This window comes from Tenrec ecaudatus, chromosome 1, assembly GCF_050624435.1.
Source record: "Tenrec ecaudatus isolate mTenEca1 chromosome 1, mTenEca1.hap1, whole genome shotgun sequence".
Taxonomy (NCBI): Eukaryota; Metazoa; Chordata; class Mammalia; order Afrosoricida; family Tenrecidae; genus Tenrec; species Tenrec ecaudatus.
Window position 1 is genome coordinate 160,838,050 of NC_134530.1, and position 26,526 is coordinate 160,864,575.

The 26,526-nt window shown below is 59.1% G+C and overlaps 1 protein-coding gene across 1 annotated transcript; it reads right to left on the bottom strand.

Annotated features, from left to right (window-relative positions):
• Nucleotides 1-1,098: 1,098 nt before the first annotated feature.
• On the bottom strand, nt 1,099-11,159 carry RORC (RAR related orphan receptor C). Its single transcript, XM_075540617.1, has 9 exons — nt 11,016-11,159; nt 10,556-10,697; nt 8,687-9,199; nt 8,337-8,458; nt 6,789-6,921; nt 6,499-6,606; nt 6,295-6,405; nt 4,683-4,792; nt 1,099-1,245 (listed from the first exon to the last, which is right to left on the bottom strand). The coding sequence occupies exons 1-9, from the start codon at nt 11,157-11,159 to the stop codon at nt 1,099-1,101; spliced, it is 1,530 nt and encodes a 509-aa protein (XP_075396732.1).
• Nucleotides 11,160-26,526: the final 15,367 nt, after the last annotated feature.

Sequence of the window (26,526 nt, forward strand, 5' to 3'; positions counted from 1 at the left end):
CCCCCAGGGACCTGTCCTTGGCCTCCTGGCCAGTGTCCAGCCATCCCTCCTCCGCTTGGGGCTGCTTGTGGTTGGACATGGCCCTAGCGGCTGGGAAAGGGTTCACCCCCCCACCATCCCAACTACTGGTGGACGGGAGTACGGCTGAAAGCTTGGGGGTGGGGGTGTCCCTCAGGTTGGAATCCTTCCCTGAGGCCACTCGACTTCTCACTGCTGGCACGAGGCGGGGGTATCTGTTACATTTGGGGGTGTCTACAGAGCTGCGTAGTTGCAGGTTTCCCAGAAGCCCCTGTGCTCCCCTGAGCAGTGACCCCAAGGATGAGAGACCCCGTGTGTGATACTAGCTGCGTCTGCCGACCTGCACCACGGCGGGCTGCGTCTGCATGCGCCTCCCTGAGGCATGTGGTCATCCATGTTCCCAGTCCCCACGCCCATCAGCCCACCACCCCAGTTCCTTATGTTCAACCCCCCCTTTACCCTCCACACCTCCATAAATCTAGTTTTCTGACTTTTTTTTTTTTTCCAAGGCCTGGGAACAGGGCAGGTGGATGCCAGGCTGGGAGGAAGGAGGAAGGCAGGAAATCTGAAGATGCCGATTTGCGTTATGGTATACACAGTTCCTTCTGGGCTCCCCCTGCAGCCGGCTGGCCTCCGAGCTGGCTCTGTCTCCCCAGCACACAGCCCACAGGGAGAGAGGCAATGAGGTATTTCAAAGACCCGTTCGTTCATTGGTAGCTCTGGAGCCCAGACTTGAGATGCCTTCATCCAGAGGGGCCTGGACACCCCCTGATTGTCCTGAGGACGCCTTGGCCCTTCTAGAGGTCCCTTCTATCCCAGCCCCCTGCAGTCCCTGCCCGCCTCCCTGAAGCTGGGGCCGAAGTGGGAATGGAGACAGAACGGAGCTGAGACCAGAGCTGGTGTCCCTCCATCCACGCCCGCCAGCCAGCTCACTGCCAGGCAAGAGTGTGGGCAGAAACCAGTCTTGAAACTTGCTCAGGCCCAGAGAACCTGTGGAGACCACCCACCAGGCGACACAGGAAAGGAAAAGGCTGAGGAGGAAGGCAGCCCCTGCAGGAGGGTCAGGGGCGCTGGGGCAGGTCACTGGGCCTCCGTTTCAGTGCTGAAGAGTTCCTTGTAGAGTGGGGGGAAGGCAGCTTGGACCACGATGGGGTGCAGGTGCTGGAAGGTCTGCAGCTTTTCCATGTGCTGGCTGCACAGGCTCCGCAGCTTCCCCTTGGGCGGCAGCTGGAGCAGGGAACAGGGAAGGCGGGGCCATCATTTCAGCCCAAGCCCCCCCCTCTCCCCCCACGGCGGGAGGTCCTTTCCTTCTTCCTGGGCTAAGAGAACCCTTCTTGCCATCCCCCACCCCCATGGGCACTTCTGGGGCAACCCAAGAGGGGCACGGATGGGCTCAGCAAACTGGAGACAGGTGAGAACTGATGTGGGACAGGTGCATGCTCAAGCGCGGGTTGATGTAAGGCTCCTCTGCTCCTAAAATGAGTCCAGCTACCGACTCCTTAAGGAGCCCTGGTGGCGTAGTGGTGATAAGTCGAGCTGGTCAGTTCTTGAAACCATCAGTCACTCTGCAGGAGGACAGACGGGCTTTCTACTCCCATAAAGAGACGCGGTCTCGGAAACTCACAGCAGCGGTTCTACCCTCTCTTATGCTCACCATGAGTTGGCATCGGCTCCGCGGCAATGAGTTTGGGTTTTTTGGTTTGGTGGTGTAGTGGGTTATATATGGACTGCTAACTGCTAGGTTATCGGGTTTGAACTACCAGCCACTTTGAGGGAGAAAGACAAGGCTTTCTGGCCCCATAAAGAGTCAAGCCTCAGAACCCCACAGGGGCAATTCTACTCTGTCCTATCGCCTTGCTATGCGTCAGCATCAACTCGATGGCAAGGAGTGAGGCAGGACTTGCGAACTCATACGTCATGCTCACCGTAGAGTGCGTTTCTGTGACACTCTGAGTGTGTTATAGGCTGTCCTGCTAACCATGAGGCTAGCAGTTCGAACCATGCACAGTTCAGAGGAGAAAAGATGAGGCTTTCTATTCCCATGCAGTGACAGTCTCGGAACCCCACAGATGCAGTTCCACTCTGTCCTCTAGGGTCACAGGAGTCAGAATGGCAATGGCCGGGAGATGTCTCTGCCCTGGTACATGCCACTCCCCTGACCCAGAGCACCCGTCCAGCTCTGCTTTGCTTGGCTGGTTCTCCTACACCTTCAAGGGCTCATGCCTGTAGGAACCTTTCTCTAAGCACGTCGGCCTGGATTAAAGGTGTTTCTCTGCGTTCCACTCACCACATCAGAGTGCAAGGATCCGACTGTCTGCCTCCCCCTCGTTTAAACTCCAGAGAACTGGGGCGTGTGTATGTTGTGTGTGTCTACAACTCCCTGTCCTCTGTCCCCATCACAGTGTTGAGCACTTGGCAAATGCTCATTGACTGTCCCTTTGAAGGAAGCGGAATTTCAGAGCAGGGATCAGGATGGCAGGCAGGGAACTCCTGCTGGCAGCTCTCTGCCGGAGGGGAAATGAAAGAGCGGCAGAGGCTGTAGAAACAAAGGAAAAACTCACTGGGGAAGAGCTAGGATCACCATTTACCTGCAGCCCATTCCTATATAACCAAGTGAAGCTTGAAAATCCCTCTCACCAGCACCCTACCCCACCCTCCGCCCCCAGCTAAGCGGCTTAGAAGAGGAGCAGCCTGGGGAGCTGAGGCAGGGGGAGCCCTTGGCTTCTCTTGAACTCATGTCTTTTCATCCCCGCTGTTTTACTTGGAAGAAGCCATCGTGGCCAAGTGGTTATGCATTGGGCTGCTAACTGCAAGGACAACAGTTCAAAACCACTCCGAGGCACGGTCAGCCACTCCGAGGGAGAAAGATGTGTCTTTAAGCCCCACGGACAGTTACGGTCTCAGGAACACGGGGGTGGGGGGGCTGTTCTAATCTACCCTGTCCTGTGGGCTCTCTGTGCGTGGGCATCGACTCGATGGGAATACGTTTGGTTTGGTTTGGTTTGACTTGGAGTTGCGCTGGGTGACGGCAGTAGCCAGGGTGGCTGCTGCAGGGCTGGGAAGGGTGGAGCAGGGAGCCTCCCTAATAGTCCTCCCAGGGACTGGGAGCAGCTGGACTAACTCGGTAATAACATTTGAGGGTGGAGCCAACCCAATTTGCTCTCTAATTGCTCCCCCAGTTTCCAGTCTCTCCTCCTCCTCCTCCAGGCCTCCTGCCAGACTGGGAGTTCTTATGAGCACAGGCAGCCTTGTTGTTGACCCCGTTTTTATTTCCTCAGCACCTCGCACAGTGCCTGGCACGAAGCAAGGCCCCAACAGAGATGGCTTGCGTGGTGACATCAGTAGTCCCTGTGGGCTGGCTCCAAATTAAGTCGCCTAAATCGCAGCGCTGGCCCTCTCATTGCCCTAGCCTCTGGTACAGCCCACTGCCTGCAAATACAGCCCCAACTCCTGTCGGCATTGAAAGTCCTCTGTGATTTTCCCCTGACCTCATTTTCGGGCTTACCCTCGGCTCCTCATCTTTCCCCATCAATCTAGCCCAGCTCTTGGAGCCTAAACCTCAGTCACGATGTACCACGAGCTTGATTCTCTCTGTGTGCTTTTGACCTTTTCCCTTCATTCAGATTGGCCCCTTCAACCCGGGATGCTTGTCCCGTCCCCACTGATGCCTGGTAAAAAATCTTCCATCTTCCATAAACCCCGGACTCCAAACCCATTGTTGCTGAGTTGATGCTGACTCACAGTGACCCCCACGGGAGAGAGTGGAGCTTCCCCAGAGGGTTTCCCAGCCTGTACTCCACAGCATCAGGCCAGCACATCTGGAGCAGCTGCTGAGGTCAAACTACCGACCCTTTGGTTGGCAGCAACGCACTTAACCATCACGCCACCAGAACCGCTGCATTTCTTCTGGCCTGTCTTAACTGCTACTTTGCCCAGGAAGCATTTATAGTTCTCCCCTTTTACCCCCAAATTATTATTATTTCTATTGCATGCTCTCATGGCGTCCCCCGAAGTCTCCTATCACAGCAACATCCCGGGCGTGGAGGGATATGGTGGACAGGGCACTGGGATTACATCTTGCACATAGCTACTTGGACAGGTCCGTGCAGCCTCCTTATCAGCTGCAGAGAGACCGCAGCGCCTGACCTGCTGGCTGGGTTGTCATTGAGGGCGAGAGAGCGTACGAGGGTGTTTCTTAAAGTTCATGGAACACATGGAATGAAAAGCAAATGGATTTTGTTTCCACGAGCTTTTTGCAGCCCCTTTGTATCTGCAAAAGCACTTAGCTGATTACACCGTGATTGCATCACACGGCACTTTTTGCTCGACACTACCCACTGGTACAGGCGGCTTTTCTTCTTAGGAGATGCTGAACTCTGCGTGGGGGTGAGAACCAGCATCTCTGTATCTTTCCACAGCGCCACGTAGAAGCAGGTGCTGGCTAAGCGCTGGCTTATTAAATGGAATTGCTCCCCAGAGGCCCCTCCCAATCCCAGGCTCTCCATTTGCCACTGGGCGGAATGTTCCCACTGCGGTGGCAAGCGCCCAAACCCAGTGTAACCCACAGGCGTCCCCTCCTCTGTCCCTCCAGACCCTGCCCTTGTAAGCCCTGATGTCACAGACTTGGCCAGGCCCGGCCTCTTCTACCCCGGGACCGCCCTTACCTTTGCCAGGATGCCTTGGCGGTGCGTCCTGCAGAGATGATGGTGGAAGGCCCGCTCGAGGTTGCACTGTAGCTGCTCCACTTTCCTGATATCTTGGAGCCCGGGCCGGCCTGAAGGACAGATGGGCCCATCGCCGGGACAAGAGAGAGCACAGACATGAAACTTCCACCCCGAGACACATCTTGGGGTCCATTTGTGCTAGACAGAGGCCTTCCCATCAGCGGCAGGGTGTGTGGGTTTTGCATTTGATTATGGTAAGCTCTGGGGCCCTGGGCTTGGCTAGCGGTTTATAAGAAAAACTAAAGGAGGTACAAAAGGGATGAGAATTCCCATTCCCCAGCTCCAAACAGCTTTCTCCCGGGTGCCCTGAGTGCACACCGCCCTTTCCTGCTATTTCAGGGCTGTGTGTGGGGAGAGGTGGGTGGGGGAGCCATTGGAAGAGAGCACCTCTTCCAGCCACAATGACCCCAGACGGGAGGTGGCCTCAGTGAAGCTCCCCCCCCACCGGTCCCCCAGGCCTGCACCAGGGCTCCACTGCTTTCTGTGGCTGTCCCAACACACTAGCCACCTTTCACCCCAGCTCCATAAGATTGCCAGCCGGCCTCGTCTCTTCCTGCTGCACAACCCCTTTATGCTCTTTCAAGTGCTTATTTCCAGGCTTGGGGGCACGTCTCAGTCTATACACATGGCCGAGCCAGGAGATTGATAATCTTGACCTTCAAGCTCAAGGCAGCAACCCCCCCCCCACCTGACTCTCCCCAGATTCTCTGTGTATATTTGGCAGTTGGCTGGGTCAGCCCAGCCCACCCCATTCCTTGGAGGGAATGTCCCGCAGTCATTTCCTCCCCAGCTGCCCTCAAGTCCGACTCAACTCTGACGCACAGCGACCCCAGGCGCGTCAGGATAGGACAGCGCTCGCGTCGGGGTGCTGGATGCCGGACTTTTCAGAAGGGGTCCCCCAGGCCATTCTCCTGAGGTGCCTCCTAGTAGACTCGAGCCTCCAACCTTGAGGCTAACTGCTCTCTCTCGCTCGCCCAGGAACTCCGCTCCAGGCATGCCATCTTAAAATGAGTTTACCCGGGCAGTACATGACAATCACCTGGGGGCTTCTGAAACTCTGTGGGTGCCCAGGCTGCCCTCCACCCCCTTCCACCCCAGTCCCCGACCAAGTACCCAGAGGTCTCTGTGAAGGGGCGGCCCTGGCATCAGCAGCCTCAGAAGCTTTCCAGGCCGCTCCGAAGTGCAGCCTCAGCTGGTTCAGTGACACAGCGCCGCAGGCCTGTTCTCCACACGCACCCCCGCCTCTGCCACTCTTCCTCTCCCAGAGGCCGCTCTGAATGGCCACGAGACCCCCACTCGCTCCCTAGGCAGCAATGCTGGGTGGGGCTCAGACTGCTATTTAAAGCGATTCCCCAGTCCTAACCACTTCCTAAGGGCCGACGCTGCACAACCGTGCTGGCGTAGTTGGTGACGCCTTGGTCTAACCACAAGGTCAGCAGTTCGAACCCACTGGATGGCAGTGGTTTTTGTCTCCCTTCCCCAGCCCCATGGGCCAGGGTCCTCAATGTCCCCCATGCCTGAATGGCCCAGCCCCGAGCCCAGCCCCACTCACTGGCATTGATGAGAACCAGGGCAGTGTAGAGGGCAATCTCGTCCTCAGAAAAACGTAAGGCACTCAGGGAGTGGGAGAAGTCAAAGATGGCGCTGATGAGCTCGCTGCAGCCTGGGGGGTGCGGGTGGAAACGGGGAAGAATGAACGAGGTGGCTGAGATGACAGCCAGTGCCCTCTGCTTTCTCATTCCCCCGTGCCCCTCACCCAAGGCTCGGAACAGCTCCACGCCTCCGTATTTGCCTTCAAAGAAGACGGTGTGGTTGTCGGCGTTGTAGGCCCGGCACATCCTGACCAGCACCACTTCCATGGCTCCTGGCCGTGAGGAAAAACAGGGACAGGGATAGTGTCAGGAAAGAGGGGAACCTTTCCTGTCCAGCGCTCGTCTCCCCTGCTTCCTCAGCACCCCCGCCCCACCCCTTGATGTCCCTGCTTCCTCAGGCCACCTCCTTCCACGAGCCCAGCCCCTTCCCGTGCTGAACCGGCCATCCCCGAACCTGCTTTCAGCAGCACGATCTGGTCATTCTGGCAGAGCTCCATGAAGCCCACCAGCCTCTTGGCGAACTCCACCACATACTGGATGGCCTCGGTGAGGCGGTGGGCACAGTGCTCCCACATCTCCCACATGGACTGTGGAGAAGGAGTGGCCATGGTCACCCTGCATGCCCCCATGCCCCAAAAGCCTTCCCAGCACTTACACTGTCACCACGGGTCTTCCCCAGCACATTCTTGGCATGAATGCACACGCAGTCGGCCACCGAGCAGCTCAGCTAGGGGCAAAGCCTACGGGGTAGAGATCTGCCCTCCAAGAGCAGGCGTTCTTGCCAAGGGTGGGAAGAATAGCCCGACGTCTAAACAAGGAGGTATGCGGAACTGGCTGGATCCGTTCACTCGTGGCTGAAGAACGAGCCCGAGACAGATATGCATGTGCGAAACTGGGACGTGCGCAATTCCAGGTCAACCCTGGTGAAGAAGAGGCCCAGTGGGCCCTATAAGGAGCCTGATGATGGGATTCTTGCCAGGACTGTGCAGCGTGACACGTTCAGAACATTGAGGCCTGTTGTTTCAGACTCTGCCAGTCAAGAACTCTGGTTGCTGTACATTCCATATGCAGCCCATGCTTCCTAAAAAGGACATATAAGTTTCCAGCAGGGCCTCAAACCGTAATGTTCCCAGTCGTGGCTGCTCTTCCAGGTATTCGCAGGCTGTAACTTCTGGTCTGGCTCAGCCAGGTCAGAACCAGGAAGGACAAGTGCAAAGCCCTGCTGAGCACCGAGTGAATGCTCCCACTGCCCAACGGGTCCCGGCAGAGCATGCTAGGAGACAGCATGAGCATTGCGGCCTCTGGTAAGTCTTGTCAGCTCGGCTAGGCTTCCCAGTCAGTTACAACAGGACTAAACACCAGCGCCTCGCTTGGTTGGTGTAAGGGCCCCAGACAGTTTATGGAAAGCATCCAGCACAGTGCCTGGTAGGGACGGGGTGCTCGGCCAGTGGTTACAGAATTACAGTGATTGTTATTGTTGATAGGGAGGAGAGAGATTGGGCGAAATTTTAAGTAAAGCTCACCGATCTGCCAGGGTTTAGACCTGCGGTTCTCCACCTGTGGGTTGTGACCCCTTTGGGGGCCAAACAACCTTTTCACAGGGCACCCGATTCATAACAGTAGCAAAATGATAGTTATGAAGTAGCAATGAAAATAATTGTATGGTTGGGTCACTTCAACATGAGGAACTGTATGAAAGGGTTGAGGCATTAGGAAGATTGAAACCACTGGTCTCTCCTCTCTCTCTCTCTCTCTCTCTCTCTCTCTCTCTCTCTCTCTCTCTCTCTCTCTCTCTCTCACACACACACACACACACACACACACATGCACAAATGCACACACACCACCATACTTTAGGTGGGTGGGGACACAGACACCTGTCTGTGACACCCGTCTGTGACACCCGGGCTCACCTGAGTCCACTTTTGTGTACCTGGAGGCGTCTTTGGACCCTCCTACTGGCGGTGGGTGTCCACCTTTCCTGGCATGTCCCCCACCTCACCTTCCTCTGGTAGCTGGTCACCTCCTCCCGTGAGAAGATGTTGGGGCGCTGCCCTAGTAGGTCTTCCAGCCGCAGTTGACACGTTTCTCGGTACGACTTACACACGTTCTGCACCAGGTGCTCTGGGCCCGGGGAGGAAGGCAGGAGTGTGATCGTGGCCAGCCCCTAACCCCTGCCCTTACAAGGGACGTCTCAGCCCCGGCTACCCCCACTCTGCATCCTCCCTCCCTTCTTGTTGAGGAACCCTAAGCTCCCGCCGACTCATGAATGCATGGGGTGCTGCTCAAGGTCCCCCTTTTGGAAGCCCTTCCCTCACCTTCATGACCCCCTCCCCCTCCCCAGTTGCTCACCGATCTCCGTCAGGGAGGCATAGGGTGTCTCAGGGGTGCCACGGAAACTGGGGCTACTGCCATCCAGGCCCCGCCCTAGTTCCCCCAGCCCAGGATGTCTGGGTTCTTCAAAGCGAAGTCCACATCGGTCAGGGGGCAGCTGGCTGCCCGTGCTGTAGAAGCCCTCTCTGGCCTCGGCCTTGCACCGCTCAGGGCTGTAGTCAAGGTGGTACGAAGCCCCGTTGAGCCCTGCCTTCACCAAGTGGCTGGAATATGAAGGCCCCGAGCCTGGGCCTCTCAGGAGGCCAGGGGGACAGGCAGAGGCCTCGGGAAGGTCAGGTGAGGCACCCAGGGGCAGCTGTCTGTCTGGGAGCCCAGGGGTGTAGGTGAGGGTGTCTGCTCCCTGGGCCCCGGCAGGAGGGGTCTTGGCCACTTGATTCCGCTGCTGCTGCTGCTGCTGCCTCTGCAGTTGTTTCTGCACTTCCGCATGCAGGCTGTCCCTCTGCTTCTTGGACATGCGGCCGAACTTGACAGCTGAAACAGGTTCAAGGGCTCAGTTTTTTGAGGCAGGAGAACATGGCACAGGCCAGGGACAACTGGCGACATTGCGACCATCTGGGGATTCACTTGGTGCCCCTTGAATGGCTGACTGTGCGCAGAACTTCCCCAGAGCTGCCCCTCAGGGAGCTCCAGGTATCCTGGCCAGTCCCACCTTTCTGTTGGGGGTGGGGTGGGTGGGGTGGGGAGGGGTCTGCTCAGATCCCTGCTCATCTCAGCCCCTCCCCAACTCCCCCAGTCCACACCTCTAGCTCTAAACTGGCTTCTGCCAGGGGTCATGTTCTAGGAATGCCCTCGGGCTGGGGGTGGTCAAGTGGAGGCCCTCGGGCTGTATTGGGGTCACCTCCCGTCTGGGAGGGCCGGAGGAAGAGGGGTGCAGAGAACATAGGTCTCCCTGTGGTCAGGCCTGCAGCTCCCGGGTGACCTAGATACTCACCACAGCCCAACCCAGACTCCGCGGCTTGCTTCTGAACATCCTCTTCTGCTGGTTCTTTCCTGCCTTTTTGCCCCCCACCCCCACCCCTCCCAGGTGTGGGGGCACAGCCCCTCGGCACCCCTGCGAGCTTCCTTTCGCTCTGTTATTTTGGGCACTGAAAAGTGCTGACAGGCTCCTTCTGACTCCCCCCTCACCTCATGCCTCCCCCGGCCTCCCCCACCGCCCTGGGCTCCTTGTGTGGTGGGTGGGGGTGGGGAGAAGGGGCTGTCCAAGGTGGTGGTGATGGTGGTGAGGAAGGTGGATGAAGACACCAGGAACGCCAGCCCTCCCCTCCCCACCCTCCGTGCCTCCCGGTGGTTCTCTAGCCGCCTCTGGCTCCATGCCAGCCACAGACCAGTGCCCAGGAAGGGAGAGGAGCTAGAGGCAGGGAGCAGGAGGGAAAGGTTTGGACACCGGATGGAATCTGGGCCAGAGGGCAGGTGGAGGGAGGGCACTTCATCCCAAGGAAGAAGAGAGGAGGCGCCCTGAGGCGTGGGGCAAAGGCCGAGCTGGCCTGCTCTGTGCTCGGAGTTGCCGTGGAGTTGCTAAGGGGCTCATGCCCACCCCTGTCTGTGGAGGACAGCCGTCCCAGAGGGCTCAAGCTGTGACCTTCTGGAAGGAGATCTCCAGGCCAGTCTTCCAAGGCATTTCTGGGTGGCTGTGGACCGCCAGAGCCTAACATGGAGGACCCCAAGAACTTTCCTGGTGTGACCCTCCCCTGCCCACGGTGGGCAGTGTGGGACAAGAGGGGAGAGTGGGGAGCTGATCAAGGGGGAGCAGTTTGGCTGGCTCAGGGGCCAGGCTGCCTCCCTGGGGGCCTTGGGAAAACCCGAGTGGCTGCTGGCTCACGGCCTTACCATCTCGGGACATGCCCAGGGCCAGGCATTTCTGCAGGCGGCAGTGCTGGCACCGGTTGCGGCTCGTGCGGTCGATGGGGCAGTTCTGCTGCCGGGTGCAGGAGTAGGCCACGTTGCACTGCTGGCTCCGGCGGAAGAAACCCTGGACGAGGCAGACGGAGGGAGACTCCATGCCCATCCCAGCCAGGCTCACTCAGTCCCTAGGACCACCACCCCACAGGGTCCGGCTTCCCGGCAACTCTGGCTCTGTCCTCCTCCTGCAGTTACTTCTCCAGTGCAGCTAAGCCGTCCCTGAGCCGGGGGCTGTCAGGTCAGGGTCCCCCCACCCCACACACAACTCCCTGCGGGAGACCGTCCTGAGCCTAGTGGAAGGCAGGCCTGAAGTTCCTTCTCGTGCGTCCCCACCTCTGCAGAGACTGCGTGGGTGTGCTCGCCCGCCTGAAGGCCACCCCTAACTCACCTTGCACCCCTCACAGGTGATGACCCCGTAGTGGATCCCAGATGATTTGTCCCCACAGATTTTGCAAGGGATCACTTCAATTTGTGCTGAAAGAGGGAATGAGAAGGTGGTCAGCCTGACCCCTCTTCTGCAGCACCCCCCCATCCCAGCACCGCACGGCTTTTTCCTGGTCTCCAACTGGCTCAGCTGGCCGTTTCTTCCCTTGCAGTAAGGAAGGGGAAGTAAGATCGTGCTGCTCAGCAAGGGGCTGTGGATCTGGCTGCCTTTCTTGGTGGAGGGGTGTGCCAAGGAGGGAGCTAGGAGTGGCTGCTCTGTGGGGGCCAAGAAAGAAGCTGCAGAAAGGACACCTGCACAGCCCTTCAAGTTGAAAAGCCCCAGTTGCATCCCTCCCCCTTGGGGACACAGGGGTCCCCACTGCCTCACAGCACCTGCTTCCCGCCCAAGGGGCTTCCATCATGCCCCACCTCCTCGAGCCCAACTCCCCGTGGGTGGGTGCAGGGTGAGTTGGAGGCCATGAAGACTCAATGCCTGGGGCAGGGGCCACACAGGGAAGCCAGCCGCCCTCTGCCAGGCAAGGAGCGGGGCAGAGGCTGCACAGAGGCAGAGGGCTCGGGAGGGAGAGGCTGCCACGCGGGTCCCCATCCCGGAGGCTGGGGACAAGCCCGAGATGGAGCCAGACGGGTTCTCGCCTGAGTGGCGGGATGGAGAGAGGCTGGCTGTTCACATGTTCACATCGCCTGTACGAGTGTGTACCTGGGCATCTGTGTCCCACTGGGTTTTGCCAGATCACGAGTATGAAAACCCGTGGGCCCAGAGACCCCCTGTACTGCTTGTCCTCTACAGACAAAGAAACCTGCCTGCGGGGAGGGAAGGGTCTGGCCCACGTTCGTACAGCCCGTTCTCCTGGGTGTCTTTCTAGCTGCCTGGCCTGGTCCATGACTTGTGGGAACACCACATACCCGTGGGCATGTTTCTTTCTCCCCTGTGTGCGCGCGCACGCATGCATATGCCGTGTGCAAACATGTATGTTGGAGGACCCATGGACATGACTCCAGATGCTCTCTCCTGCTGGGCCCAGTTCACCTTGCCCTGCTCCGTGCCCCTTCACCGAGGGCCCCACCTTTGTCGCCCTCTCTTTGCCTGTGTCCACTACTCTCTGCCCAGTTCCAGGGGCCACAGGAGGCCTCGCCTCACGGGCCTTTGAAGGGGAATTGGGCAAAGCTTGCAGTCCTTGGCGAGCGCAGCTGCTTTTAGCACTAGCAAGGGCAAGCGGGGACTCCCTAGGTGCCCTCACTAACCTGCCATCTCCTCTCTGATCGGGGCGCACCTCCTGTGATCTAGGCTCCCCCTTACTTCTGACCCATCTTGAGTTCTAGAAGGGCAAGTCCTCATTCCTGTGAGGTGTACCCTGAGCTCCAGGCTTGGACTCCGGTCACTTGTAGGCCTGCGGCGGATGTCATGTGGAATGGTCATCATCCCTGGACCCACAGCTCCTAAGACCCCCTTGGACAGCCAGCCTGGAGTTGAGCCATAGCCCGAAGCTGCTGCCGTTTCCTGGGGGACCCAGCCCTCTGGTGTCTTAAATCCCTCCATTAAAACTGGATTCCTTCCCCTGACTCCCACCCCTGCTGGCCCATCCCCCCCTAGCACCCATAGTGAGTCCTGGCCACCCCAGACCAGAGGGCAGGTGAGTTTGTTCTTTCTTTCTCCCACCAACTTTTCAATATATTAAATAAAATACCAATTCTCGCCAGGAAATTAGGCGCATGTTTCAGTGCACAGGAAGGAAGGGAGAACAGAGGTGACCGGGCGGCTGGGGGCGGGGGCTGGAAAACAAGGGTGCCCTGCCCAGTGAGCCTCTGAGATTCTCTTGGAGCACCGTGCCCTCGCCCGCTAGACTGAGCTACAGTTCAATGCCAGCTGCGGACAGCTTGCGCCAGGAGGAAAGGGAGGGGGAGGGAAGGCCAGGGAACTGAGTGGGTAGAAGGGACTGGTAAAAGAGCCCCCTAGATTCTGCTCCTGCCCCAGCCCTTCCTCCTCCAGCACTGTGGGGACACTTGCTTCCGTGGCCCTACAGCCACAGAGGAGAGAGCAGCACGGCCCACCCCGAGCAGTAAGCAGGAGGGAGGGAGGGGAGGCCAAGCCACAGTGGGAACCTGGACCTCAGTCCAGCAGTCAACCACAGGCCTCTGGCCTCGTCCCTTCTCCAGGAGCCACATCCGTGTGCGTGTGTGTGCTGATCACATGGGTGACCCCAGCCATGTCTCCCTGCCCCTGGCCTGACCTGGCCTAAGGACTTCACAGCAGTGTCACCAAGGCCCTGCCTTTCTCATCAGAGATGTGGCCGGGTCAAGCGCCTCCTTGGCTCATGCCCATGCCTGGTGGGTGGCAGAGGCTGGGACCACAGACAGAGGTGCCCTGTGGGAAAGGCGCATGGAGGCAGGACCACTATGAGGGAGCGTGAGGCTCCTCGCCTCTGAGCCAGAGAGGCACCAAACAGAGGCATGGGCCCAGAGATAGAGACATAGACCCCGGCCACCCCCCCAAACAAAAAAAAAAACCAACTCATGTCCTGGACTGATGCCCAGCCCATAATGTGCACCCTTCTGAACCCTCAGAGCCTCCTTCCCCTCCCCTACCACCTGTACCCATCGAGCTGCCCCTCAAAGAGAAACTATGAGTGTGCGCATGCGCGAACGCAGCTGCCTCGTGGAGGAGGGAAAGGGGAGAGGACTGGCACCGTGGTGTGGGACTGGGCAGATGCTGCAAATAAAACAAAACAAACAAACACCCAACACCTGCAATAGCTCACCTTCAACCTCCAGCCCTGTAGCGGATGGTGAGAACCCGGATTGGGGAGGGGGAGCTGAGTAATCACAGGATTACTCAGACTGTTGCCTGGGAGCCTAGCTTGCCAGGAACTTACCGTGTAAGGCCCTGCCCGTGCCAGGAACTAGAGTCCACCAAAGGTCAGGAAGCCAGCGGCTAGCCCCTGCGTAGCTGACTCCCACAGAAGGCCCCGCTCTGCCCGGCACCTGCCGCTGCCTTGGGAAGGAAGGCATCTCTGGCCACTCTCTCCCGAGACACTCAGAGGAAACCCTCCCTGCTCAAAGTGGTCTGGATGACTGACCTGGTCTCCCCCTTTTTTCCCATTTCCCCCAGGAGTTTTATTATTATAAAATCCACATATCAGACACTGCCATAGTCAAGCTGCCTTTAAAAAGAGTTGTATATACATCATCACCATCAGTTCTACTGCAAACCCCCCTCCCCCCTTCTCACACGCCTCTTCCTGCTCTTCCTGCTTCCTGGACAAGACCCCCTGTGCCAAGCAGACTAAGGGTGGGCCAGTCAGACCTGTGCCATGGTGCCGTGGTGCCGTGGGAGAAAGGCCTGGCGGCCTGCTTCCCTGAGGATTGAAACCACGAAAACCACATGCAGCAGTTCTATTCTGTGATCAGGGTTGGTGCCTTTTATTTATTTTATTTATTTATCTATTTTTCCCAGCTTTTATTTTATTTATCTGGCAACTTTTATTTATCTATTTTTCCCAGCTCCTCCCGGGGCATGGGGGTGGGCAGATGGTCTGCACCCAATCCTTGTATCTGCCCCACGGCCCAGCCTGACCGTTAGCACTTTGTATTCCAATAGAGAAAGAGGACAAGCAGACACATCTCTACTCAATCCCCTTGTTCAACTTCTCTGGAAGGTTGCGTGATCCCCACTCCCACCCAACCCCAGCATCCCAGCAGAAGTCCCTAAGCAGAGAAATACGGTAGAGGCCAAGTGGTCCCTCCTCCTCCACCTGGCAGTCTCTCTGCTCCGCTGGCTCACAGCTGTGAGATTCATTCATTGATAGTGCTTTCTGAAGGCATCCAGAAGCCTGGCCTCAGCCACCTCAGTTAGGAAGCCACCCCTTGGGCCCTATCCAGGTGTCCTAGGCCACAAAGAGGAAGTGGTAGGAGCAGAGGAGGGGCTGCTACCTAGAGGGGGCCGCCTGCCTGCTCCCTTCAAACCCTCGAGCCACCCCAGCCCGGTGAGGAACGGGGTCTTCATCTCCTCCTGACACCTTCTCAGCCCAGAGCTGTGCCCTTTCCCTCCACCGCCCTTTCTCTCTCCTTTCCCCACTGGATACTGATGACGGCGGGGCAGCGATGCAGACGGGCACATCCAGAGCCAGTTCTCCCGCCAGCCCCAACATTTCCCTTTAATATTAACCACCCTAAGGAGCAGGGAATACCGCAGGCGTCCCCGATTTACAGACTAAGGGAGAAGGGACGGATGCCCAGAGAGCAGTAGCCTGATCGGGTCCGAGTGGCAGGTCTGGCCTTTGAGCCAGGTCTGGTCCCTCTGGGCCTGGTGCCCTCAACCACTAAGCTCTGTGCCCCGTATGCACAAGCCGCCCGAACGCACTCCAGAGAAAGGGGGTGGAGAACGGGGATGTGGGCTGGTGATGGGACTGGGGAGGCAGCCCTTGAGAGAAGTTATTCCCTCCATCCTAACTCTCCCCTCCTCCTGCCCCTAGCCCTGTTTTGGAGGCGGGCTTCCAAGGCCAAGGTGGAACAACAGAATGTGGGACTCTTGTGGACAACCTGCTGCTATGTTAGGGTGTGGTCTGGCTTTTATACATATCTCTATAGGCCTCTCTTTTTGAGAAAACAAATGACCACCAACTAGCAAGGAGGCCACAGCCTCCCCCCGCCCCCCCATCGCCCCCCCGCAAGCGTAAGCACCCCTTTTGCCACTGACACCACAGCTCTAGCCAGCCGGCCCCTGTGCTGACCAGCCTGGCCCAGCTCCGTCCTTTCTCTGTTCTCAGTTCCCCAGGCGTCTGCCACGCTGGAAACCAAGGTGGTGGACGCCACCACAGGGGGGCAGGAGAAGGGGCTCGGCGGTTCTCTTTGGTGGCCTGGGGCCCTTCCCCCAGCCTGGGACCCGAGACTTTTCTGCTGAGACACTCAGATCCCAGGGCTGAGAAAATTGTGAAGCCAAAACTCAGGTGGGCGAGGGAGAGTCTGGGGCTTTGAAAGGCCACGAAAGACAGACAGACAGACAGCCACCCGAAACCCCCTCGTGGTGCCCCCGCCACCCCCGCAGTCTGGGACTGGAGAGAGGAGGGGAACAAAGAATGGAGTGAAAACAAGCAGTGAGTGGGGGAGGGGTGATTCACTGGAGGAAGCCCGGGGATGGGGCGCCACAGCCCCTTCAGCGGCTCGCCTGCCAGCTTCCCCTGCCGAGCACAGAGTCCGGTGGGGCCCTGAACGTCTCCGCTGTTCCTGTCCCTCCCCCGCAAAATGATCTGTCCACCCTCCCCAGGCCTGGAGGAGCTCTGGGGAAAGAGCTGGGAGAAGCAGAAGCAGGAACAGTGGCCCTGAGTCCCCAGGACTGCCCTCCTTGGGGAGCCTGGATGTGGGAAAGCCCTGCCTGGGCGCTGGTGCCACACCAGCCCAGATCCGTTCCCTGGGGCTGGCCTGGGTAGGGCCATGAGAAGAAAGGGGCAAAGGGGAGGCAGGGCAGGAGGGGCCCGCATGAAGCCCTCAGGTGGCCTGGCTTCTTTCTCAAGATGAGCCCTGTGTCTTCCTGGGGACCGGGGCTTCTCTTTCTGCACCCCTGGGCAAGCATGCCGCCCCTTTGCCCCATCCTGAACTAATGCCACCCGGACTGTGGGCTCCACATTGGCTGTGCCCCACAGCATGAGATGCATGGATGCTCTGGTGGAGACCACTCAGCCTCTGCATGCCAGTGGCAGGTCGCCATGTCCGGAAGCCTGTGCCGTCCCAGCCTGGACCTCATAAGACCCAAACTCCTTGCTGCTCGGTCCATTTAGACACCCAGTTAACCCCGTGTTTTACGGAGGCGTCACCAGGCCTTTCTTCCGTGGGTCTGTCCACCAGGTGGTTTGAACCGCCCACCTCTGGGTTACGGGAGCAAACCGTTGTGACACTCAGACCCTGTGGGTGACGCAGCCTCCCTTTCTGGCCCTTCGTGCTGTTTCCCTAGCTCTCTCTCCAGGATTTGTTCCTCAAGGTTTTTTGCTCTCCTGCTCTTTTCTCGTGACGAAGACCGGCTTTCTCCTCCCCTAAAGGGTTGCAGTCTCTCGGGAACTCTCAGGGGGCAGTGCTAGCCTGTCCCATAGGGCTGGCACCAGCCGGCATTGACTCAACAGCAGTGAGTTTGGTCTTGGCATTTCCTCATTCTGACCTCCCTCTGTTATCACTGTCTCCCCTGCGTTTAACCAACACTCTGTCCTTTGCCCTTGACCTCTGCACCTCTCTCTATGACTGGGTCTGTTTCTGCCCTTTGGGTGCCTGGCCCTTGGCCTTTGGGTGAAGGCGTCTCCAGCTGTAGTCAGAGGGGGTGCTGGTGGCCATCACTCACTGGTGGGTGATGCAGACACCTTGGGGCTCTGAGAGACCCCGACGTGGCCAGAGCTGTGGCACTGAACCCCAGATCGGAGGAGTCCTCCTCTCCCTGCCTAGCAACTTGGTGGGGATCTAGGGGGTAAGGTGCCGCGCTCCCCCAGCCTCTCCTTCAGCTTGACCCTCCCACCAGGCTCTGAAGAGCGCCCACCGTAGCTTCTCAAAGCGGATTCCTCATTCAGGGCCATTCTGGGAAGACCAGGAGCCCTGCTGTAATTGTAAGTCTGTGCTGGGCTGCTCGCTGTCAGACCCGCAGATCAAAACCACTAGCTGCTTCTCGGGAGAAAAAGATGGGCCTTTCTATTCCGGTAAAGAGTTACAGTCTCGGAAACCCACAGGGGCAGTCCTACCTTGTCCTATAGGGTCACTATGAGTCAGAATCAACTCGATGGCAGGGAGTTTTGCTTTTGCTTGTTTTCCCTCCCTTCTGGGAAGACCAGGGCTCTGCTGCGAATGGGGAGAATGGAAAACAGAGGCAGGAGGGGCCCTTGCTCCGAAACAAGGAGATTTCAGCTAATCTGGCAGCCCCCACATTGCACGGAGACCCAGCTCCGAGTGAACAGGAGCTGTCCACTCCACTCCCCAAGGGGGCTGAGACTCCTCTCCTGAGCCCTGGCCCTCACATGGTTTTGTAATGTTGGTTTGATTTGCTTAAAACACCTACTGCTGGTTTTTCAGATGAGAAGAGCAGGAGACCACAGGGCCGGCCAGTGATACACTGGCCCCAGAGCGGGCTCTTTCGACTCTCAGTCCTTGGAGATTGCCAGGATCCAATGTGGCCTCCCTCCTGTGGCTTGTGGGAAGATCCCAGGCGGAGGCAGCAGGGCCTCAGGCCACAAGGGCACGGAGACCTCCACTTTCCACCTTCACCCCGTGCTCTGGGAAGTCCTTGGCTTCCCTTATGTGAGTATGGGGGTGGGAGGAGGCCGGGGCTGGCTGACTTGCCCACTCTTACTCTGCTCGAAGGCACAAGGATATCTGCCCACTAGCTGTGGGTCCCTGGCTCCCAGCCAGGAAGAAGGGAAGGCCAGAGAGTTTCTGCTCCCATCGTCACTGCCTTGTCGCAGTCAACTGGGCAACTGAACCTGGAGACAACGTACACAGTATATGTGTACACACATGCGCCTCCCCCCAACCCCACCACCCGGGCCGGGACCCACTTGATCTTCACACACCTGCACTGGGCAGAAAGCTGGGTGTTTCTGACCCCTCTGCCCGCTGGCCTCAGTCTATTCCCTTGGCCCTGCAACTTCAGGGCACAGCAAGCATGTCCTCTGCCCTTCTTGCCCACCCCCTTCATAACATATTGGCGCCCAGAGAGAACCAGGGCCCTCAGTGAGCAGCCTCCATGCACTCCCAGCTGTGTCCTCGTGGGCAAAGCACCCCGCCTCTCAGCCTCTGTTTGTAACATGAGGGGCCAGGGACCTCACATATCTGAGAACGCCTTTCCAGAAGCACAGGACAGCAGAGTCCCTGCATAACCCTTTAGGACCCTAAGGGACCTGTCTAGAGCCTGAGTCTCCCCAAGAGACCTGGACACACCCTGCCAGGAGAAGTGCTCACCTTCCCCACTGCCCCCTTCCTCAGGCCTCAGGCGGGACACCAGGGTCCAGGCAGCGCCCACCCCAGGTGGGTCTGATCACTTACTTCTCATGACTGAGCCGTTGGCTTTGCTGGCTGAGGCTACCTGGCCTTCTCAGCTGGGGCTGGGTGGTCCAGGGATGGAGCGGCTCAGCAGGGTGTGAGGGGGGAGGGCTCTGGACCCTCTCAGCTCTGCGTCAACCCAAGCTCTGCACCCAGCTTTCCCCAGAGCTTCTAGGAGGGGGGCTTAAGCTCTGCACTGCACAGGTGGCCCAGGGACAGCCCCCTCCGGACTCCGCACCCAGGGGTGCAACCGGTAGGATGACAGGCGCCCCACGTGGCCAATCTGGGCCTGGGGAAGAAGGGGGGGGGGGCAAGGGGAGGGTGTGAGGGGCGGGGCAGCCAATCGAAGGGGGTGTTGGAAAATTCCAAAACCACATGTGACAGCCACACTCGCGGTAAGGGCTGTTTCCACCCGCCAGGGTGGTTCTGGCTGGGGAACCAGAGTGGAGCAGACACGAACCTGGGGCCAGGTTCCTGCTCCCCTGCCCCGTACCCACCCTGAGGAGTCCCCGAGGTGGACCCTCTTTGCTAGATGATGGCAGGGATGTGTCTAGAGGTAAGTCTCAGCAAGTCTCTGCCCTGTGTTGGCACGTGCCACTTCAGAGCCAGTAGCCATGCCAGTGTGGCGTGCCACTCATGTCTCACTCGCGCCCCCTCCCTGTACTCACAGCCTGTGCCCCAGGCTAGGGGAGCGGTGGTAACCAACGTGGGAAGGGTAATTACCAGGCGAAAACCGCTCTCTGCAGGAGAGGTTGGTGCATCAGAAACCTCGGGGGTCAAACTGCTAAAATTGGAATGTGGATCATGGTGATGATGATGACGATGACAGCAGTAGTGCTGACTAGGTGCCAGGCGTGTTTCCAAATAATTGACAGTCCCTGTCTAACCCTCACAAAGCAGCTTCCGGAGGTGAGTTCTGTGATCCCCAGATCAGAGATGAGGACAGTGAGACCCAGAGAGGTTGAATAACTTGCCCAAGGTCACACAGCCAGTCCAGGGTGGTGATGTGATGTCAGGCAGTTTGACCCCACATCCCAAACAGGGGATGGGAGAGCTTCGCTGATTCAGGTCTCTCAAGAGCGTTTCTGCCAGGGAAGTCTCTGGGTATGTGGGTCTCTGTAGAGACTGGGGTCCTGTGCAGGGGTGGGGAATCCGTTTTAGAGGCCCTCTCAATCTCACACCTGTTCTGAGGGGATGTCTCAGTCTTGAGGGGCCCTGAGTTTTAGGCCCACTCTGGGTTTTTTTTGGGGGGGGTTGTTCTTCCTCGAGGGGCTGTCTGATTCAGTGGCCATTTCCCAGAGCCTCTGGGTCTGAGAGAAGCCTCAGTCCCTCCCTTCTGGAGTCTCTGGACACCCAACTGCAGGGAGCTCTCGGCCAGCAGCTCGGGCTGGTCCAGGCTGAGGAAGGGAATAAGAGGGCGTGGTCTTTGCTGAGGTTTCTATGGTGGGGGGCTAAGGGCAGGGATGGGGTTTAGCAGTTTCCAGTTCCAGCTGCTCCCAAAGCCCCCCCTTTGCCCCCTTCCCACCCACATATAGTCCCTGCCCCACCCTCCGCAAGCTCACCGCGTCACTCCCTGACCCGCTTCCCTCTTGGGCCCTGCTCAGCATTTCCGTGGGGCCCTGTGGCTAGGGGCAGGCGAGGCACTGATCAGGAGTGTGCTGAGCAAAGCAACCCCCCACCCAGGAGGATGCAGCCTCCTGAGTGGGCCCCGGCCCTGTCCGACGGCCCGGGCCGAGGGCGGTACTGCGGCAGCCCTCTGAGGCACTGGGGGCAGAGGGACGACAGCTAGCTGGTGTGTGTGTGTGCGGGGGGGGAGGGGGGGGACGGACAGGAGGCCATCCAAGAGAGGGCCCTGAAGAAACGCAGCAGGTGGGCTGTGAATCTTGGGGTTGAGGAGGTGTGGGGCTGTCCTGGGGGAGCCGCCTCTCCCTCAGACCAGGAGCGTCTTGGTGCTGCTGTGCTGACATATCCCTAGGGAAGCTGCCCGTCCACAGAGACCCTGGGGCAGTCCTTCCAGAGACCTGCCCGCTTCTCAAGGCTGCAGTCTGTCTGTCTCGGAGCACCAGGAGCTCACGGAGCAGCCCTGCCCATTCTGGTTCCTAGCGGCTTTCCTGCTCCCTGGCCGCTGGCCGTGCACAGCTGGCTCCTGGCTTGTTCACACCTCCCACCTCGGGATGTGTTAACCACAGAGATAAGTACCAAACCAGGCCCTGCTGCCGCAGAGCCTGGGGCGCAGAGTCCTGGCCTCCCGCAGCCGCAGCCTGGCCACCTCAGCCTCCCGGAACTCTCCAGCCCCCATCTGCCCCTTCTCCTGTCTCCTTTCTCCAGGCCACCGCCGCCTTTCCTGGTCCCTACATCGTCTCTCTCCCTCTCTCCCGTTGCTCTTAGGCTTCTTTACGGCCTCCCATTGTCCCATTTCTCTCAATGCCTTCATCCCCTGTCTCATTCCCCTCTGCATTCTGGGGCCCTGCCTCTGCCCCAGCCCCTGCCACCTCTGTCTGCACCTGCCCTGCACTGCAGCCTTTACCTCCTGGAACCTGAACCTCCTGGAGCCCTTGCTGAATTCTCTGCCACCCCTCTACCCGCCAGCACCAGTTCCTGTCCCCCTCCCCACTCCCCGCCCCCACTCACAGGTGTGGGTCTTCTTTGCAGCCAGCAGCTCTGTGGAGAGAAGAGGGGGAGACAGGGTCAGAAGTCACAGGCCCCGTGGGGGGTTGGGCAGGGCCAGGGGGCATCCACCCCATTCACAGCTGTCTACCCCACACTCATTCCTTCCCTGCCAGCTGCGGGGCTGCTGTCTGAGGCTCAGGGCCACCCTCTGCAGGACCGCTGTGCTCTTCCCTCCAGCCCTGCCCTCCACCCGCTTCCAGGTGCTCCAGGCCTCTGGGACTTCCCACCAGCTGTCCCTTTCCCTCCCACACTCCTTGATCTAGCCAACCAATGTGTAGCCCTCAGGACTTTTCCCTGGGGAAGCCTCTGCCCCTGCCCCGGCCTCTTCTCCCCCAGCACCTTGCATCTGAGACCCTGGCCCTGGCCCAGTGAGTTCAGGAACAGCGACAGCGGTGTCAGGAGGCACCTAGCGCCGGCTAAAAGGCTGCTCTGTGAGGGCAGGGAATGTGTCTGTCTCGTGTGAACCTTCGAGGCTAGAAGGTTCATGAGTGTCTGGTGCATTGAGTCACCGTGGATACAAATCTGGTCCTGGACACCTGGGTGCTCAGGGTACGGGTGGAGTTTCCAAAGGGCTGGAGGGAGGGAAGAGGGTGATAGGAGCTTTGGAGGAAGAGAAGGGGAGAGTTTCGAAACACAGCTCCCCTGCCCCCCTGTGCTGCCTTCCTTGGCCATTGGGCCACCAGCCTGCAGAGGTGAGGACCCTTGGGGAGACTAGGCAGTGGGAGGCCCAGGAGGTGGTCATAGGGTGGGCAGAGACCTATGGTACTCCGGGAAGGTCAGGGAGGACCAGCGGGGTGATGACTGCTGCCGATCGAGGGAGCCTTAGCTGTCGCCTGGTTGGGGTTGTTCATTTGCATAGTTCCAGTTTATGAAGAAACTACTCCTGGGAAGCAGTCCTCCCTGCCTGACCTCCATCCCACATCCCTAACCACACAGCTGCTCCACATGGAGCATGCAGCCTGGCTGCCAGACCCGGCAGGCTCTGTACCTTCCCTAGCCTCGGCGGACTCTGCTCTCCTGTCCTGTCCTGCTGTCTTCTGTTGTCCAGTTCTCTGTCCTTTTGCCCAGGAGCTGTCTGTCCCCTATAGGGCACTGGAGAGGGGACTAGTGGAGCCAGACCTGGGCTCTGCTGGGACCTGGGAAGGTTCCCAGGGAGGGAGTGACTCCATCCGGTCCCTCCTGACTCCCCTGATCCCGCTTGGCCCCACTTAGCTTCCTCCCTGACGTGGCATCTCCAGCCTGGCACCTGAGAGCACTCCTGGCCCAGGGTGCTCCCTTCCTCCTGAAGTTATCCCTCCACCAGGTGGCCCTGCAGCTTGGCCGCTCTGGCACTCGCTCACATAGCTGAGCAAGCATGGGGCAGTAGGAGCCTGCCCCCAGAGGGGTTCCTGGGCCAGACCTTCCTGTGGGGCCCAGGACTGCCTGACTGTCCACCCCTGCCCCTACCCTGCACTCCATCCCTCTGCAGAAATGAAACCGTATAGCCCTGGGCTGGTAGGGAGGAAGGTGCCAGGCTAGTGGGGGCATGGGCAGCCCACAGGGCGTGGCTGCTTCCTCACTCTTGGCCTCCCTGTGGGCCCCCCCACCTTCACCCCCACCTCCCGCCGGCTGTCACTCCTTAAAAGCAGGGCAGCTTCCTCCATTATTGAATGAGTGGGAGGTGGAGTGGCCAGCTTCTAGCCACTGTTCCCAGCTCCCAGCCTGCTGAGCCGCTCAGCACCTTCTTGGTCCTCTGGGACCTGTTTGCCTTCCAGCCCTGAGACCCCTGGCTGCTCTGTGCCCCACCCCCTATATCTGTTTTCCCTTCTCCCACTTTCTCTGGATGTGGCTCCTGGTGTCCCCCTATCTCCTCCCCTTTTCCCTGGCTTCTTCCTCCTTCATTCTCTCTCCAGCCCTGTCCTGCCCCACAAGCCTGCAGCCTCCAGCCAGGCCTCTGCTCTCCTGTCCCCCTCCCTGATTCTGTCTCTCCTCTCGGCTGGCTCTCTCCACGCCTCTTCCCTCCTTGCCAGCCTTTACCCAACTCTTCCTTCCACCTGCCTGCAGGGCCCTCGGGCCTCTTACCCTGCGAGGCTCGGGGCTGTGGCTGTGGGGCCCTGTCCATGGGCAGCTCCCTTGGTGCCGTCCTTGCTGCCCTGGCTGCCCAGGAGGGCAGGGAGCAGGGCCCAGGGGAGGGAGGAGGGAGGGAGCACCTGGCCCGTCAGCAGGCAGGGGAGAGGAGTGGCTGGCAGAGCGTCCTGGCACTGGGAGAGGACTCAGAGAGAGACCAGAGAATCGAGGGTGGAGACCCGAGGGGAAGCCTGGCAACGAAAGGGAGGGTGCGACCATTGGCTGAGCACCTACTGTGAGCTGTGCCCTTGCCAGCCACGGGATGCTCACCTGCCATCGCAGTCGCCCCTCACACAGACCCTGCAAGGCAAACAGGGACTGTTTCATATTGATTGGTGCCAGGTGGTGCCCAGCAAGCGCAACGCCTTGCCCAAGTGGTTGACCTGTGATCCGAAGTCAGATCTTTGGGAATTCAGAATCATGTGCTTTCCACCTGACCAAGACAGGCCACAGGCACAGAATTGTGTGTGTGTGTGTATGTTAGGGGTGTGGTGTGGGGGTAGGGTTGGGGCAGTAGACGGGTGGAGGAGAGAGACGGGGCCTTGAGGACATGTTTTGGGGGGTTCTGCCTCTTCTCCAGGGTGGGGGCCAGACTTATCCCACTGGCTCTCCAGCTTCGTGAGGCATCTGCCTGCTTGGCCTCTGCCTCTTGCCCCCCTTTCTGAGAACCCCCTGGTGCCTTGTCTTCTTAGTCTCCTGGGGGCCGGCACAGGCCTGGAGGAGCGTAAGGAGGCGGAGAAGAAGTGGGAGAGGCGAGGAGAGAGGCAATGCTACGTGGGGTGGAGAGAGGCCCCCAGACCAAGCCAGACCACACTGGGACTCCACTGCACAAAGAGCCTTGAGGGGACCCCAGGAAGAGGCCCCCCACAGGGCCTGGATGCCACCTCTCTCCTGCCACAACCTCGGCCCAGAGTTTGATTAGCTGAGCCTGGCTCTCCGGGTTACCCAACAAGCTTGCTGGCCGGGGGCCAGGCTGCAGTGGGGAGGCTCCCTGGCACCTCCTCCTGCTTTCAGTCCAGCTGGTAAACAGCCGTGCAGGAGCCAGCCACACCACGGCCTCGTGACTCGCCCACTCCCCCCAGCCTGCGGCACGTGGCACCTGGCGTGGAGTTGGGGAGCAGACAAGCAGCTGTCCCTTCCCTCTCCTGCCCTCCCATCCCACGCCTCTCCTACCATCGGCACCCCTGTGCCCTGGCAGTTCCCCGAGTTCCCCCAGGGCTGCAGCTTGAGAGCCACAAGTTACACATGGAGGGGGCTTTCCAGTCCCCATGGTGACTGGGGACAGAGGGCGAGGGAACTGGATCTTCTTGCATTGAGAACCTGAGTCTGCGCCCCTGAGGGTCTCAGTCTGTGCCAGGACACCATCGATGTTCTGAGCCTACAGCTGCCTCTCCCAGCGGTGGGTGCCGCTTGGTACCCTGCATGAGACCGGGAAGAGACTGGAGCTCAGAGTCATTCTTCCCTGAAATCCCCCCTCACCCCTTCCCTGCCCTGAGTCTGGCTGGCTGGCATTCTTCTCCCCAGGGCAAGAAGGCCCCTTGGTCATCCTTTCCCTTTCGGGAAGTGCCCCCTGGTGCCTCACCTTCTTCCCTCTTGCTGCAATCACAGCCCCCTTTCCAGAGGGAGGAACTGGTCTTTGTGAAGCAGGGCAGTGTGGTGATTTCCTCCTCAAATACCATGCTTACATTCTTATGCAAGAAAGAGGCTGATAAGGATCAGAGAATCATTTCACCCACCCAGTGGCTTAATCAGACCGGGGAATCTCAACTGAGGGACACACAGCCTGGCTGGAGGGGTGGTGGTAGTGCGGTGGTGGCGGCTTGGAACTGGGGAACTGTCACCAACTTCTCTTTCCCTCCCTCCCTGCCCCCCAGACCACAGAAACCACTTAAAGCTCAGTTCATGCCTTCCCTTCCAGGCAAGGACTGGGGGTGTGAGAGTGGAAGGTTTGTGGGAACAGGGCAGCCTGCAGTGCCACCCAGGGGCCCACCCCACCCTTCGATGGACATCCCTTCTGGGGAGCCTGGCCCAATGAACATGGGCTGCTTTTCTCTGGACCCCAGGAGGCTTCTTGCCTGGGGAGACCTGGTCCCACTGGAGTGACTCTGGGAGGTGGCAACCCCTCCTTGATTTAAAAAAATAAGAAGAAGAACAGGTTATCATTGTGGGGTCGGTAGGAGTCTGAATTGCCTCCTAGGCAGTGACTATTTGGAGCCATTATAAATGGCCTCCAGGGCTCCCAGCCTCCACGGAGTCTCTTCCTGTCACAAAGGCCACCGTGGGTAGATGAGGACACAGAGGGAGTTTGACGCCAGACCCTGGCCCTGAACTTTCCACGGTGATCCTGTCCGTCCCCTGATCTGGTCAAGCACCCGGGTCATCCTGTAGCTGAAAGGTATTGGGTCACTCTGCTGCACAAGAGCTCTTTAAAGTGTTGAAAAGCAAGAACGTTACTGTGAGGCCTCAGGGACACCTGACCCAAGCCAGGGTAGTTTCACTTGCCCCGTGGGCATGTGAAATGGACACTGGATGAGGAAGACCAAAGAGGGATCCATGCATCTGAATGGGGGTGGTGAAGAATATTGCAAAGAATCACAGCCTGCCCAAAGGACAAACGTCTGTCTCAGAAGGACAGCCAGAGTGCTCCTTAGAGGCCAGGGTGGCTTCCATCT

Bases quoted from the DNA above. Each gene is read 5' to 3' on its own strand.
- RORC (XM_075540617.1), bottom strand. From the start codon at position 11,159: ATGGGGGGGTGCTGCAGAAGAGGGGTCAGGCTGACCACCTTCTCATTC. The intron at 9,200-10,555 runs GTAAGGCCGTGA...AACCTGTTTCAG, and splicing joins CCTGGGCATGTCCCGAGATG to CTGTCAAGTTCGGCCGCATG. The intron at 6,406-6,498 runs GTGAGGGGCACG...CGCACCCCCCAG, and splicing joins GGAGCTGTTCCGAGCCTTGG to GCTGCAGCGAGCTCATCAGC.